General features: G+C 38.7%; 1 protein-coding gene across 1 annotated transcript in view; it reads left to right on the top strand.

The window, feature by feature from the left end:
• Positions 1–9,003, top strand: part of VKORC1L1 (vitamin K epoxide reductase complex subunit 1L1) — a 35,986-nt gene extending 26,983 nt beyond the window's left edge. The window contains exon 3 of the mRNA XM_089668464.1: positions 751–9,003. Coding sequence (XP_089524590.1) covers positions 751–977 — 227 coding nt within the window. The 3' untranslated portion in view covers positions 978–9,003. The remainder of the gene's footprint in view (positions 1–750) is intronic.
• The last annotated feature ends 8,050 nt before the right edge of the window (positions 9,004–17,053 follow it).

Raw genomic sequence — 17,053 nt, 5'->3', positions numbered from 1 at the left:
ATCCTCTGGAACTCACTACCCCAATCCATCAGACTGTCATCTTCCCTCCTCGACTTTTAGGCGCACCCTGAAAACCCATCTCTTCAGAGAAGCCTACCCTGCCCTCACCTAATTTGCTGAACTCCTCCGCTCTTCCCACCACTCCATCCCCCACAGCTATTTCCTCCTGTACCACTCTCTCCTCCCTCCTAGATTGTAAGCTCCAAGCAGCAGGGCCCTTGAACCCCTCATGTATTGTATTGTTACTGTACTGTCTCGTGTACGGTCTCCCATTATAATGTACAGCACTGAGCAAACCATTGGCGCTATATAAATACTGTATAATATAATACCTGTACACATTTGTCCTAGTTGAATGCCCAGAATTTTAGGTGCAACAAGTACACATAAACTGGTGCATGGACAGCTATATGACATGCAACTGGATTTGCATCTAATTTTGTTGCTAATGTACTTGATGATAAATGTCCTTTTTTTGTATAAGCTTTCTTTGTATGGTTGATCCTGCCAGTGTTTAATTTAAAGTAGGCTTTTAGGCACTATAACAACTGTCTTATATGCAGCTGCCCCTCATCGCATTGCATGCAATCAATCACAAACCACAATTTTTAATACTCTAACAAATGGCTTTTCCATCTAGAACTGGATTTTTTAATGCTGAGTATTTTTTTATATGAAAATCCTAACTTTGAAAATGCTATTGTGTGTTTGAACTGATTATCTCTTGTATTTTTTTTGTTTTGTTTGCAGGTATGACAGTAAGCGCTGTAGCAGCATTAGTGCTAATGTCCTCTTCTATAGTATCAGTGGTAGGGTCCCTCTACCTGGCATACATCCTGTACTTTGTGCTGAAGGACTTCTGTGTTATCTGTGTCGCCACCTATTTGCTGAACTTCATTCTTCTTATTATCAACTACAAACGACTAGTTTACTTGAATGAGGCCTGGAAACAGCAGCTGCAGGATAAACAAGAATAAGAGGCCTCTTGAACTTTGACTCATGTCTGAAGGACACTGCTTCCTTAATGTTTATTTTGCAGTACATTTTTATTGGTTGGGGGAAAGACGGTTTCCAAGATAAAGAACAATCTTAACCAACTTTTTTTTTTTTTTTTTTGACTGAAAGGGCCCTGGATTATGTGTATTTGCTATTGCACCTCGTAATTGACATGGATGAAGGCGTGATCATTTGAGAATCTGTGACAAGCTTTAACTGTACTTAACAAGGTGTTTTGAATGGCACATTGTCTTTTTGCAGCATATTTTCCTCTTGTGCCTCCCTCTGGTCAGTGTATGTTTTGAGTGTCAAATCTTCAATGCGGGTAATGTTTGTACTTTCCTTTTTTTTATTATTTGTGGCTAATTGGCTGGACATTCTGTTGCCATGCTTCTGTGGATATTCTAGCCCTTTTATGTTTGCAGAGAACAAATGAACAGCTTTTAACCTTTCACTTGCTTGTCATAACCACAGCCATATGGGTTTTGCCATGCTGGAGAAATGTACCACAAGGATACACTCTTACAAGAGCATTGTTCTTGCACTAGTTTCAGTTTTAATCTGAATTCTACTAGGTATCTGTTCTGCGGTCTTATCACACTTAATACCGCCTGCAGTCTGACAATGTAAGGTTTCATGCAAACCAGTAACACAAGCAAGTTGAAAGGAAGCCAACATATTTCCAGTGTTTTAGGGTTAATTTAACCATCCAGCATTAAAAATAATGGAAATGCTCCCAGAATTTTAATTGGGTGGTCAGTTTACATTATTAATTCTTAAATACTTTTATCCTAGAATTCTAGTTAAACTGCATGATACCACACCCCTCAGAAAAGCTCTGATTGAACCTGGTGTGTGTGTTTCATAATGTGGTAACACTAGTGTAGTATATGCCTGGGTATGCTTAACATGCAGCACCCAATAGCATAGGTTGTCTTGAGCCAAGTAAAATTGTTCTTTCTAAGCTGCACTTCCAGGGTTAAATTTTGTGTAAATGTTTTTTCCTTCCAGCAATAGCAGCAAAATGGTGCAGATTTTGCCTACTCTGATCATGGTCGTATAGCAATCATGAATGCTGCATCAGCATGGAAGCGTTTGTCAAAATAGTTAGGCTTAGGCATGTTGTCCTGCTGTTCAAAAGATAAGTTCACCTTTTGCCAAAAAATAAATGCACTATTTTTTTTATTTTTTTGCAGTTAAAAAATAATGTGCAATTACTATATTATTTTTTTTTTTTTTGTTATATTTTAGGAGCCTGTAAAGCATTGCACCAGTGATCAGCAGATCGCTGGTGCAATGCAGGATTCCTGCAGACCTGTCTGTATCTGTGTGCTTGTACCTTGTATGAGCAGACAGTTACTCTCTGACAGGAAGACACAATGAACTACCACAGCACTGTGGTAGTACATTAAGAACTACAAGCCAACAGTCGCAAAGGATGTCGGGACTTGTAATTTTCCATTCTCAGAACTCTGAGTAATGCGAGCAGGCAGGTGGAGCCCAGCACACCCACAGTTTTTTAAATTGTGACCGCTAGCTGGGGGAGAAGATCCCCCGCTAGCTGTTACATGGGGGGGAGAATATGGGTGTAACATCTAACGTGTTACGAAAGGTGAACTTATCCTTTAACAACTTGTTGGAAGTCGCCTCATTTACAGCACTCTCAAATCAATATGCTTCAAAAGAGATGGGTGGTAGTGGCAGAGTTGGTGCTAGAGCAGGGGTTTCCAGGCGTTCAGGCTGACATTTTTAGCTGAAGAGGAATTATGGGATTAAATATGGCATTGCAGCCATGAGTCAAACGCTTGAGTACAGCCCCATTGACTTCAGTGGCCAAGTTTGTCATGAAGTATTGCAGCTGCAGTATGTGTAAGTGCTTCTTTTTTTTTTTTTGCTTGTAGGTGCGGTGCAGTCCTACTTGGTTAATTTCACAAGCTTGCCAATCTTGACATTCATAATTACATTTGGCCTTAAAGCAAGGCATCTCATCCTTGGCCTTAAGCTAGCCATCGACTGATCAGATCTTGGCCAGTTCAGCAGGGACTGGCTGAGAATCAATCCATCTATGGGCTGGCTGTATTGAAGTCAATCCATCAAACAACCAGCCTGTTGGATTTTTGGCATGTGTTTACTGCTGGCGGCTCTAGCCACCAGCAATAACAGTTGTGTTCTGCTGGCAGGAAAGACTCCCCACTGGCAGAACACAATAGCACTGTAGGAGGGTTTCTCCCATCAACATGAATTGTGTTCATGGGGGAATGGGAGTGATTTTTGTTCATGCAACCAAGAGTTGCAGGAAAGAAAATCTCATTGTCTATGGCTTGCCTATCTCTGGGAATAGTAATGGCCTTAAAGTTCTCCTTTTCCCCAGTCGGTATTAAATTGTGCAGCTTTCAAAAACCTATATTAACTTTGCCATACCAATTCCCACATCTTGCCTTGTTGCTGGAGTGTGGATACTGTTGGATGAGACAGGACATTGGGATTGCTATCTGCGAGTTTTTCAGCCAGGCTTCTAGTGGTGCCTAGATTGCCTACATGTTCAAGAATAAAATTAAAGCAAAACTAAAGCCATCACGTGCAGCATCATGGCAGTTGCAGGTCAAACTGAGGCTAAGATGGCTGCTTCCTTGGCTAAAAAGGATAGGAGGGTTTAGTTCTGCTTTTAATGAACATTTTACAAAGTTGCTCAGTTTATTACCTACTGGGGCCCATAGGCTATATTTTGAAAAGCAATGATAAAAAAGAAAAAATATCAGTGCACTAATGTATATTGTAACCAGTCCATAAGTCCCAATAAAGTCTGTAGTTGGTAACCGCTTTAGATGGCAGCCTTCCCAGAGTGAGCCAACTCTGTATACATAATAAGGAAAGAGAGAGAGGTGCCTTCTAAGTGCAGGATAAAAAGATATTTAATAAGCCACAAATGGTAATTTCTTCCCATGTGACATTTTCCGCTCTGCTTGCGGTTCACGCTGGTTACAGGTCCTTCCGGTCGGATGACAGTGCCTGGGACTCCTGACCATCCATAGCAGCTTGGGATCCCCTCCACCATCTACAGTGGTTAGCACCCCACCAAACAGATTCCTGCAGGACTAGGATCACGGCTATACTGACAGGCTATTTTATTCCGCATTGTGAGTTTTACCATTTGTGGCTTATTAAATATCTTTTTATTCTGCACTTAGAAGGCGCCTCTTTCTTTCCTTATATTTTGAAAAGGTGACCTTGCTGTAGGCTTTAATTTTGACTTTGTAAGCCATGCAGCGAGACTCTAGACTGCCATGACATGTAAGCCATGCAGCGAGACACTAGACTGCCATGACATGTTTTAATGAATGGTACTGTCTTGGCTGATTTTCTCAACTATGCTTGAATATTGTGTGGCTTTTCTTTCCTCCGTGACTGTGCACCTGAGAAACACATCATCTACACAGAACTTATGGCTGGCTTTCAACTGTCTAACTTCTGGCTGCACCTGCTCATTGTGGCAGTTCTGTTTTTTTTTTCTTCTCATTCCAGTCATGTGTAACATTTGAAGAGCATCTGCTAATCATAATTTGAACTGAAAGTCTTGGGTTTAGGGCATATAGAAATGGCTCATATTCATTTTTGAACAAGATAATTTTTTTCTAAGTCTTGTTTAATATTGCAGAAGGCTGTAAATGCTGAATTTAAGGCAAACTAATAAATTCACAGAGGAAACGTGGATATCTGCCAAAATATTTTTATAAATATTTTCGGTGACTCTTCACACATGTGCCACACTGCATAATGAGGTTAGGGGGTTTGTTTAATGTGACCAGCATTCACCCAGCCCTGATGAATTCTGACCATTTGATACAGTGATTTCCTATAATCCTCAGCTCCATCTTGTGATCATAGTGCAGTTTTTTTTTTATTAAGGTTTTTCTGAAGAAATACGGCATTATGGCCAATAAATAGCACTAAAAATCATTTAGGAAATTGTTGTTTTGGGCAATACGCAGTCAGAATTTGTCCAGGCTGGGCTAATACTTCATTACATTCATCCCAGGAATTGTGTATAAATACACTTGCGTGTCACTACTATTCACCTGCTAGCATTGTCTCATGCTTATTGAACTATGAAAGGGCAATCGTCATTTGTGGGGGGAAGAGTTCTACTGAAAGATACCCAGATACCATATCCTCTATATCCTAGTGCCTGAAACCCTGTTGGCCCATCAGACAGTGGAGTAGCCTTCACATGACCTAACCATTCAGTCTGACTGCTGGTTGAGAAGATCATGAATGAAAACCCATTGAGCGACCAGGGATTTGGTTTTACATCTTCTCCTTAGAAACTGTTGGCTGCTTAGATATCATGCTGTTCCTATGGCTTCAGTACTGTACTGACCTGGAAGAAGTATGCAGTTAAGAACCTCTCGAATGTTTGGACTTTCCAGTTGTGTATACTGGTTCAAGGTCAGTGACTTGGCATTTAAAGCCAATGGATTAGTATAATAGCTGGGCAACAAGCATTTTCTGGAAGCTAGCAGAGACAAACCTCCACACTTCTCTAACGTGTTAACATTCTGTCAATACAAAACTAGACAAATTTAATGTTGTGGAGTTCGACTTTGAGAATGAAGTATAGAATAAGGGCTTCATCCAACTGGACAGCTTGTAGGACCTTGTAGGTCCTATACTTTTTGCCTATTTTTGTCAGTTAAGTGGCCCCAGAAAAATACTGCAGATAATCCAAACATCCCTTTTTTATTGGGACACTTGTGAAAACCCAAAACAATCTATGTACTAGTGTGCTTTTTAGACCACCGTGAGTGAAAACTTTAAAGATGTACTGCAGATCTAAGACTAGGTTGTGTCCTAGTTGCTGAAATATTCCAAGGCTTCTATAGAGTTGGTCATGTTTTATTTATGAATATGGTCTTAGATTCTCTTTGATCATGTAATCAGACTTCCTCTCAAATTAGCCTTCCCCCCCCCCCCACGAGCTAGGATTCACAGTAACAGTCACAGTTGCTACAATTGTGGTTCACCTTCTGGGCCGATGGTAGTCATTGCTTGTGTTTTGTATATGGTGCTAATTTATGAAGGAGGTCAGACCTATGCAGCCTCATGGGAGCTGGACTCTAAGAGACTTGCTGTGACTGCAGTAACCGTATATCTGGGTGTTTTTTCCTTAAGTGTATAGCCACTCTGTGATCTGCATGGCTTGCTGTTAGAGAAAGTGCCTTCAGCTTTCTGCCTTTTATAGAAATTGGAATCATATTCTAGAGATGTAATTTGTTTAGGTGCAAAACACAGCTTTGCCCTAGCATTCACATTCCCATTGTACATATTTATTGACTGCTTTACTTGATTTTTGTAAAACATGAAGTACCCCCATGCATTAGTTTTGTCATTGGCACACTTTTTTTATTGGTCCCTTCTTCCTTTTTTTTTTTTTTTTTTTTTTTTTAAATTGGCTGAGTGGTCCATAGGTTGATGTTTTCTAACATAAATAATAAAATTAATCACTTTCTTAGTGGCCAATATGTGTCAAAATTGCAAATGATGTCTTGGGCTCCATTCACACTTAGGCATTTTGAATTGCTGTGATTCTGCCTACATTTTCAAAATGCTGTGATAAAATGACATTGCACAATGCAAATTTCATATGCCATTCATTTTAATGGTACCTAAAAATGCGGTGCAGTTCTGCTGTGAATGTCACGCAATAAATCGCAGCAAACTGCATTGCATGAAGCTTGTTGTCCAAAAAGGATCAAGAGCTTCTTTTGGGCGACAAGCTTTACGTGATGCAGTTTGCCGCGATTTGAAGCGCATTTTATTGTGTGACAATCTCAGCAGGTGCTATTAATTTGCGTTGTGCGATTTGTCATTTTAGCAGAGCATTTTGAAATTGTTGATTTATCGATCGACTTCTGTATAACTATCGTGTTTTTTTGTTTTTTTTTTTCTTTGTGTTTTTTTTCCCAATCGGTGCCTCCAGCAATAGCAAGCAACAATGATCATTGTGTTCTGATGGTGGAGAAGGCTGCCCGACATGACAACACAATGGCACAGTGGGAGTTATGTCATCATTCACCTTAAATGTGTGGATGGAAGAATCGCCACTAACTTGCACACTCCTTTAGTGTGTAAGATGGTGTATTTTTTTTTTTTTCTTTTGTTGAATCTGGCTAATTGACTCCAATTACATTAAAGCAATGTTCTGCTTTCTTTAACAAGTCCAGGATTCACAGAGAGCTTCATTTTGTTATAATTCCGATGGGTTGCCAGTTGCTGGTGTTATATCTTAGGAGTAAACTCCAATTTATATGCTGCAGATTGTAGTGTCTTCAATTGTAGGAATGACATCTTGTCTGCTGCACACTCTAAATTTTGTATCATGCTTATCACTGGCATTATAAGCATACTGTACATAGTTTAAACTGTGGCCTGACCTACCAATTCTGCTGTCAATATGTGTATGTGTACATGTATATATGTTGTGTTCTTCTCAGACATTGACATTTCTTTGTGCTACTAATGATTAGTTGCATTCAGCAATGTACCACTTTATCTTGTCCTTCCGAATCATTTGCGATATGGCCTAATGTTTTACATTATTGCATAATGCTTTTAAAGTTTGTTTACTTTTCATTTTTTATTCCTTCGTATTGCACTGAAAAATGTAGTTGTCATTCAAACAACAGGACCATTACAAAGTGTAGTGTTATAGTGCACTTTCTTTTTTTTTTTTGTTTTGTTTAAACATTCTAAGAGTCCTCTCAACATACAATGTATTATTGTACAGGTTAAGTTTATTCCTTGTTGAGTTAAATGAGGCATAAGAGCAAGGGGCTTACAGCAGGGGTTGACAATCTTCATGTGAATCAGATCATGGAAGACTTCTGTCCACTTTTTGGGATTGTAGCTTCCTTACCCTTTAAAGTGTTATAGCAAGTGTTACATATTCTAGATGATTGCTTTTAGACCTGTGATAATTTATACGAGGTACTGATATGGTAAGAATAATGTAGGCTTGTTCAATAAGGCAAAGTGCAGTAATTTATGGCACCCAAGTCATTTTCACTAACCATTGCAGAAAGCTGAAATCTGGCTGCTGTTGTAGATTTCTGCACTTTGCATATATATAATCATCACTATTTGCACAGTCTTATTGAATAAGCTTCTGTTTTTTTGTGGCGATGTTTACTTGAGAAAGCTAGTCTTGATACTGCACAGCCTAGTCTAAACATTCCAATATTTTAACATTCTTTTAATACTAAATATGTGGGCCAAATACAGCATTTCTTAATCACCTGCCAAAGTAGAAGACCGTGTCTAGCATTTGTTGTTTTTCTTCTCATACACAATTCAGCAAGGTATTGGTCCAGGCCCCAAAATACCTGCACAATATCTGAGTAATTCCAGTCTATTCGCTTTTATTTTTCTAATGTAACTGTTGGTACAAAGCCTGTTTTTGCTTCCTTCCTTCTGCCAGGTAATTGTCTGTCTGTACCATAACCCAGCATATTTAAACACTACAAATGTTGGATACTGAATGTTTATTGTGGTGTATGTATAAAATTGATAATAAACTATCATAAAGCAGTACTTTTTCTAATAACTAAAGCCTGAAGTATTTCTGGTTTGGCTAATGTGCTTCCAAGGGTATAAACATTGGTATTTGTATTGTGGTGATTTTCCCCTAGCCACTATGCTGTTTTGAAGTACAGTTAAAGCTTGTCCTTTACAAAAAAATATGCAGGCAAATGCTTTGAGCATGCTTGAATCTATTTGCACTGATTTTTGTCCTGTGCTTGTAATCTCTTATTTGTTGGGTCCAGTTAACAAATACTTTTTAGCTGACCTCCAGCACCTCCTGTACCATCTACAATTAAATACTGTTTAAGAAGTGCAAAAACCGAACAGCCACAACACACACTGTAGTAGGGATAGCTAGAAGAAAAATTGGAGTCTCTAAAACTGTGTACGTTTTGAATGTCATTGGATTACATAAATTGTTAAACCAAATGCCTTGATGTTTCTGAAATCTTCAATTACCTCCCATAATCTCTACGTGTTGTTGTCTGTCCATCCATATTACAAGGATCACATACATGCCTACTTTTATTTATTTATATATAATATATATATATAAGTATCCTACAGCATAAAGTAATCCTTTTTCTTGAGCTATATGCATAGAATATTTTGGTGCATTTAATTGTTTTTATGAGTAGATGTGTGGTTGCGTGCACTTTTATCTTTTCCCTTTTTAATACAGAGTGGCTTAAAAAAAAAAATCATATAACTATCCACTAGCCTTAATTATGAACAGCAGCAGTCAATAAATCCATATGCAACATGTTGCAATTGAAAAGAATGCGAGGAAATGAAGATATTCATGCAGAAATTAAGTAAAAATGTAACTTTTGTGGTGGTCCATTTTTACCCAGTACACAGCAACGTAACACATTCGCATGAACATTTTTGAAATGTTGAGCTTGATATTGCATTGAGCCTACATGGAGCAACCTAGCTCAGTGTCTGGTGTGACTGCACACTAACTTTTGACAACTAAGCATCTCGTGCGATTAGGAAATGGAAGCAAACGTGCAATTTGAGCATCGGAAGATTTCGTAATTTGTGATATGCAATGATCTTTATAATTGTGTCACTAATATTTGTACTAGACCAGTCACGCTGAGTTGAATATATACATATGTTTATGAAGCATGCTAGAATTTAGCTTTCCATACCGGAACGTGGAAACCTCTTGCCCAAGCTTGGATGGTTTGGGATTAGTTAGGACTTCCCTTATGCTTTTATTGCTGGATGGGACTCTGAATTTCCCTCACATATCTTAGTAACTTCTGGCAGGTTTTCTTATGTTGCTACCCAAAAAGATATTCCCTCACTTCTGTGCTGATGAGCCCAGGAGGGGGGAATCTTCAAAACAGGCCCATACAGTAATAAAAATTTGACCGACTCTAGATTGTAAAGGGCTGTGCAAACTGTTGGCACTACATAAATCCTGTATAATCTCAATACCCAGTTAAGTATTTAGACTAGCGCTGCTGTTTAACCTTGTAGAAGGTAAAAGTAGAGGACCTGCCACTTTTTTCTTTATGGTTTATAATTCAGACTCCTTGCTGGACTAGGGGATTCTGATAAAGAATACCAATCTCAGATTAAAAATAAACATGGTAATAGCTTTTACTGAAGAAATGATGAAGACCACCACATTTACCCACAATTCTAAGGTTTTTAATATGTTTTTGTCTTTGTACAATATGTGCACAATGTGGCCAATTGCCATGTTTCAATGTACGTTATATATATATATAAAAAATGTAGGTCTTTTGGCCTTTTGGGTTTCCTTTTTAAAGTGGTAAAATAACCCCTTGTGCCTTCCACACTCTCATAAAGGATCCAGCAATAAATGTCTTTTCCAAAGTTGGCTCTTCCACAGGACCCTTTTACACTATACAGTGCCGTTCAAACTCGCACGTTAACATATTTTCTGCAAAGACAAGTGTTTCAAGGTTTCTGTATATATCAATACTTTTAGGAGAATAGGGTGGGGATTATTTAGCTATAGCTTTTGATTTTACTACTTCACTATTTCACTATGTATAAGCCAATTTTTCTAAATGAATATGGGCAAGAAAAAACAAAATATACAAAACAGTCCAGTACTGTTCAGTTCATAACCAAAAACAAGGTTTGAAAAATCATGCTGTTGAAATGGGATTACGTTTTAGGGGGAACATTAATTCATGAAATGGTTTGGTTGGCATGTGGACAATTGGTAACTGGTTTTTATACAGCTGAGGCTTGCATGGTAGTCAGCAGGACTGACCTTTTGTGTGGGTAGTATAACCAATGGCAGGGCATTACAGAATGAAAAGGGTCTAACCTCTATCGCCTTGCGTTATTCATCCATGTGGTTGCTGTATAAGTGGATCAGATTTTGTTCTTTTCAAATCGAAAAAAGGAAAAAAAAAAATCTTAAATTTGGGATCCATATTTGCTTAGTTTTCTATTGTGTTAAATGCAATTTTGTGAATATACCTTGGACTTGGCTAACATTATCCTTCAAGCAATGTAAAACCATTTGGATGTGAATTATATAGCTTTTAAAGTGTGCATTCTGCAGTTTGTTTTGATGAATGCACTTTTTCTATTAAACTAAAAACTCATTTTACCTCATCAAAACCACCTAGGTAAAACTGGCACCTATCTGTTCCCTCATGCAAAAATGCTTAGTCTGGGGAACCCATGGATTCCAAAGCACCTTGCACACATTCTCCTGAGATTTGGGATGGTCAGGTTTTCTTTTGTGTATAAATTTTTTTTTTCTTTTGGTTCAAATAAGCTAAACTCTACTCACTAGCTGTCAGGGCCGTCCTATCCTTAGCAACAGCTTTTGGAGGCTGTACCTCAGTGGACTAAAACATTGCAGGGTTAGCCTTAATGTGACCTTCAAGCACTAGGGGTGTGCATTGTGGTACTTTTTAGACCACTGTTAACTGCAGAGTGCTCTCCAGGTCCAGAGCTGTGGCGAAGACCCGCACAGTGAGTAGACCTTTGGTCATGACAAGACTAACCTGCAGTGCGACCTTCAGACACTGGGCTCTGCGTAGTGGTGATTTTCAGACTTGTGTAGTTTTAGTCCAGTGCAGCTCCAGAACCATAGCACAGACTCTGGTGTGACCCAGCCTGAGGACTCCAATACTGAGCAAGGCCTGCCAGGCTGAAACACTAAGACTTGGTTCCATTTGGCACCATGTTAAAAAAAAATTAGCATTCCTAGTTAGGCTTCAATTGAGTTGTCTGCAGTAATTGTCCATCCCCTATTGGTGGTGACCCAAGTTTGTGACTTCATGTCATGGTGGATCAAATCTGCTAAACACCACTCAAGGACAAACCCTCATGCCCTAGAGATTACATTTCTGAAACCCCGTGGTTTAGCTACGATGGTCTTTTGTAAGCATTCAAGTTTGTGTTTTGCAAGGGTGTAATGTCTGTATGGATGCATGGGGCGCTTTGGGTTTGTATGTGGCATACAATGGATATGCTTAAGGAACATTTGATTTACTTGCCCCTGTTTTAAGAGTCTGATTTTTTTTTTTTTATTCTGCCCTTGTCGCTGCTGTTTCTGATGTTTCTGCTGCTCGGGCTGCATGGTAGCCTCATTGCAGCTCATCTTAGGAGATGAAGAATAGGGTTCCTCAGTCATATCTCAATACAGTAGTTCCTGATAACGTTAGTCTTACCTCCCCACTCAGTCAGCAGATCTTGAGGCTTAAAGGTTTTTTTGTTTTTTGCATAAAGGCACACCTTCACTTTTGCAAGTGGGAGGTGGTTTCTTGCTGGGCCCTTACTAGTATATAGCTTCGCAGTTGTGGATATACAGGTGTCCTCTTGTAGCTTCCACGCTAATAATTTGGATCTGTCTCTTTTGTTATTACTGCACCCCTTGTGCATCTCTCCAGAATTATTTAGACGCTCAACAATCTGATTCCTACCCTGGTAGAAATCTATTGGATTGCTTCCCTGGTAGAAATCTGTCTTTTGAGATTGGTTTCTCATTTGCTCCTACGCTCCAGTGCAATGGAGTCCCTTTCCATCAAGGTTGGTTGCTTTGCTTGGGTTGCTTGACATCTTCAAGCCCTCTCCCTTTCTTGAAGGGTTTTGTGACTTCCAAGATAGACTGGGATCATTTTATACTTGCTTGCTTTGTGAGGGCCTGACTCTTCAATGTACTCTAGTAGTGTTGCACCATTGTTCCCTTTTTTCCTGGCACCACTATGATATTCATAACATCTATACTCCTTGAGTATTTCCCATCCATTCTATCCCTTAGCACTACTACTGTCCCTACTTTTCACCTCCTCCAGAGAATTTGAAATTTGACCAGATCACAAAGCTGGTCTTTTGGTCCCACAAGTCCTCTCAAACTATTTTCCAGATTCTGGCCAGGTTATGAATTATCCCCTTTTCCCTTCTTTCAGTGTAGGTGTATTCTAATGAATAACTTAAATCAAGGAATGCACTAAAACCACAAACTATTCCTAATTTAGTGTAGAAACATTAGTGCAAAAGATATATATATCTATTATCAATTAATATCAAAAAATATCAAAATTATGTGCAAAACATAAGTAATTTAAATAATTAAATTTGTGAATATAAAAAAAAACAAAAATGTCCAATTCTGAATTTCTTCAAATGTCCAAATAAATCCTTTCCAAATTCAGGTGCTCTCAAAGAAATTGTGCCAAAATCCACCACCAAAAGTAAAGTTGGGTAACTCACCAGAGCTCCATGCTGATCAATCTCTAGATCAGCAAAAAACGCTTTTTGCTCTGGGAGCAGATGCAATGAATCAACTTCTCAGGTGTGATTATCAATAGCTACACATTCATCCATAAGGTAGGTATCCACCACTCAATATAATGGTTCCAGGAGCATTATATCACTCTCTCTTTTTATATCTCTCCACCGAGGTCATGTTTGGGAATGAAAGAGAAAAATCATGGTGCAGCCAGTTTTTTTATAAAAGTATCCAACAATTTAATAAAGATTTACACTCACAAAAAGGGTGTCTTCACCGACACCAGTATAACAGCATAAAACAGCAAATGGTATAACAGTCTCCTGTTCCCCGTACACTCACTACAACGCTCGTGACTTAATTTTCTCCACAAACGTCAGCATCCAGTAAGCCCTACTAGTTTCGTCATGAATGACGTCTTGACCGCCCCTTGAAGACATCATTCATGACGAAACTAGTAGGGCTTACTGGATGCTGACGTTTGTGGAGAAAATTAAGTCACGAGCGTTGTAGTGAGTGTACGGGGAACAGGAGACTGTTATACCATTTGCTGTTTTATGCTGTTATACTGGTGTCGGTGAAGACACCCTTTTTGTGAGTGTAAATCTTTATTAAATTGTTGGATACTTTTATAAAAAAAACTGGCTGCACCATGATTTTTCTCTTTCATTCCCAAACATGACCTCGGTGGAGAGATATAAAAAGAGAGAGTGATATAATGCTCCTGGAACCATTATATTGAGTGGTGGATACCTACCTTATGGATGAATGTGTAGCTATTGATCATCACACCTGAGAAGTTGATTCATTGCATCTGCTCCCAGAGCAAAAAGCGTTTTTTGCTGATCTAGAGATTGATCAGCATGGAGCTCTGGTGAGTTACCCAACTTTACTTTTGGTGGTGGATTTTGGCACAATTTCTTTGAGAGCACCTGAATTTGGAAAGGATTTATTTGGACATTTGAAGAAATTCAGAATTGGACATTTTTGTTTTTTTTTATATTCACAAATTTAATTATTTAAATTACTTATGTTTTGCACATAATTTTGATATTTTTTGATATTAATTGATAATAGATATATATATCTTTTGCACTAATGTTTCTACACTAAATTAGGAATAGTTTGTGGTTTTAGCGCATTCCTTGATTTAAGTTATAGCACTAAGAAATTTATTTGGTTTCTTTGAGGTGGAATTGCTGCTTTAAAGTATTAAGGGTGTGGCGCTTTTATTACACTTGTGGTATTCTAATGAATGTTTGGACTTACCTACTACCAGTCTGCTTCTGCGGAACAGACTGTTTGCAGTTCAGGGGATCTCTGTGTTGGCTAGTTTCTGAAGTTGAGAAAAATAGAGATCCTGCATTTGTTCAAATAACATGATCTTTCTACTCCTAGAAGCTGCTAACATCATAACTGTGTCCCCTTAAGAGGTTAAAAGTAAGTATTTACGGGTGGCTGGGAGAGAGCTGACCATTGAAGTTTTTACATTAATGCGGAAAACGCTTTAAGGTAAACAACAAAGCAGTATTAAACCCAAAACCAAAAATGTAGTTGGGTATATTGCAGCTTAACAAACAGATGTGGTGGCTGCATCTGGTTTTCTTTGTGTTTTGTTTCCTTCCCTCTGTTTTTCACCTGGTGACCTAGCCACTAACACACCCTTCTGTATTAGTGAGATACCACTCTGGATGAATGAGCACATCAAACAGCAGCATTGTTGTGATGGGAGTGTTATTAGATTTAAAAACACTAAGTAAAGCCAAACTGCAGCTCACACTTTACAATCCGTTACGGAAAAACTGTTTTTCCTTTTGGGATAAAAGCTTTACATGAATAAATAAAAGCTGTTCATTCTAACCACCCCTGCCACTGTTAAATGGTTTGTCTCATATAAGCTCATTCATTCTGCTAGAGAGCTTGTGCTTTTGAAAAACAGACTTGCTGGCTGCATCAACAGCTGAAAGCCTTAAAAAGAAAATGAATGCAGCCAACACATCTAAGAACTGATAAGCTGCAATATAATAAATGTTTGTTTTTGAGTTTAATGCTAATGGAAAAACTTTTTATTTTTTAGTTTTGGAGAGAGATTGGAAAGCTTGCCAGTTTTTATTGCGGTCTGTGTTCCTGTTTGGGAGGTTCACTCTCTCTATTTGTCCTGTTTACTATTCTCGTTTGAAAATGATTATCAAAGAATATTCCAAATTTTTAGGTTTTCTGCAAAAAGTAATAGATGGGTAATCTTCCAATGCGAATAGTATTTTTTGTGACCTGGGGGTCCCCAAGGAAATCACTTTAAAGTGGTAGTAAAGTCCACTTTAGAACTTATACCTACAGGTAAGTCTATAATAAGGCTTACCTGTGTAAGTACAGTGATTATCTCCTAAACTTGCAGTGTTTAGGAGATAATCTAACTGGTTGCAGCTGGGGAAGTCACCGGCACATGCTCTCTGAAGGGACTGTATACTGTGCTGCAAACCGTGACCATTGTGCATATTTTTGGGAGTGACGTCATCAAGGCTTAGCCATTTAAAGGACCTGAGCAAGTGAACCCAGAAGGAAGACCAAGGGAAGATGGATGCTCCTACAACAGTGACAGTGTGCTGCTGGAGGGCTTTTATTCCAAGGTATTTCATAACATGCTAGTATGCAATGCATATTAGCACATTATAGCATTGCCTTGCAGTGGATTTTTTTATCTTTTTGTATGGCAGCAGTTTACTACTGCTTTAATTTGCAGGGATTTACTCTGGCTAACCACCTTAACCTTCTGTTTCATCTTTCAGGACAGCATACATTAGATGGCTCCACGTGTCAAATGGGAAACACTAAAAAAAAAGCAGCTCTTTTCTCGGTTGCGTCAGTCTTGTGTTTCTTGCCCCACAGCAGGCATTTCCCCTGTCTATTTTTCCTGTGGGTCAGTGACTAGTGTGTAAGGACTTATGATCATGCAGGGACCAGGGGAACTCTGTGCACATTGCTGTGCCTATGGTGCCTCAATATCTCCAGAGTGGTCACCATGTTCATTTTTTTGGAGGTGGGTGGTAAAAACATTAGTCAGCTGCCGCTTTTCACAGCCCTTCTGCCACCTGTGTGCAAAAAGCCTTTGAGTTCATTTGCCTGGTTAAGATAGCACTGCAGAGTACAGACTTACTGTTTATGCATTGTAAATATAATATTGATATATATATATTTTTTTTTCATTTAAGACATGAAGATATTCTTCTTACCTTTAGAGCACCTTGTGTATAGATATCCTTGTTGCGTATCTCCTATGTATATGTAGCCTGTTGACTTTGCACCTTCTAAGCTACTTTTTTTTTTTTTCTTTATTGGTTTGGTTTTCCTGGTCTCCTGTAAATTTCTTGATAATCCTCTAATGTATTCCATCCTGGAAGAGGAGATGAAAGTTGTTTGGTTACCTGGTTACTAGTTTTAGGACTCTTCCAGGGTGGCAGTCTGTTTCCTAATTATGTAACATTATGTTTAATGTTGAAAGTATGTTTTGCCTGTTTTTAATTACTTTTTACAGACAGAGACAGCAATGAGGAGGGCTGCTTTTAAAGTGCTCTGAGAGTTGTTTCCTGTCTGGTGGGCCATCGGGCTTGTATGCCTTCCTGGAAGTTTCCTGCAAATGGAGTTACCAGGTAACTCCCTGATTTCTTGTTGGAAAAATGCAGTAGTTTAAACCCACTTGTGTATTTAGTATTTGCTTCTACTAGTACGTTTTTGTAAATGCTC

Source organism: Staurois parvus, unplaced genomic scaffold, assembly GCF_062004578.1.
Source record: "Staurois parvus isolate SC_StPar_1 unplaced genomic scaffold, SC_StPar_1.0 ptg000058l, whole genome shotgun sequence".
Classification (NCBI taxonomy): domain Eukaryota; kingdom Metazoa; phylum Chordata; class Amphibia; order Anura; family Ranidae; genus Staurois; species Staurois parvus.
Note: the sequence above shows the minus strand (reverse complement) of the source record. Positions and strands in the feature narration are given on the sequence as shown.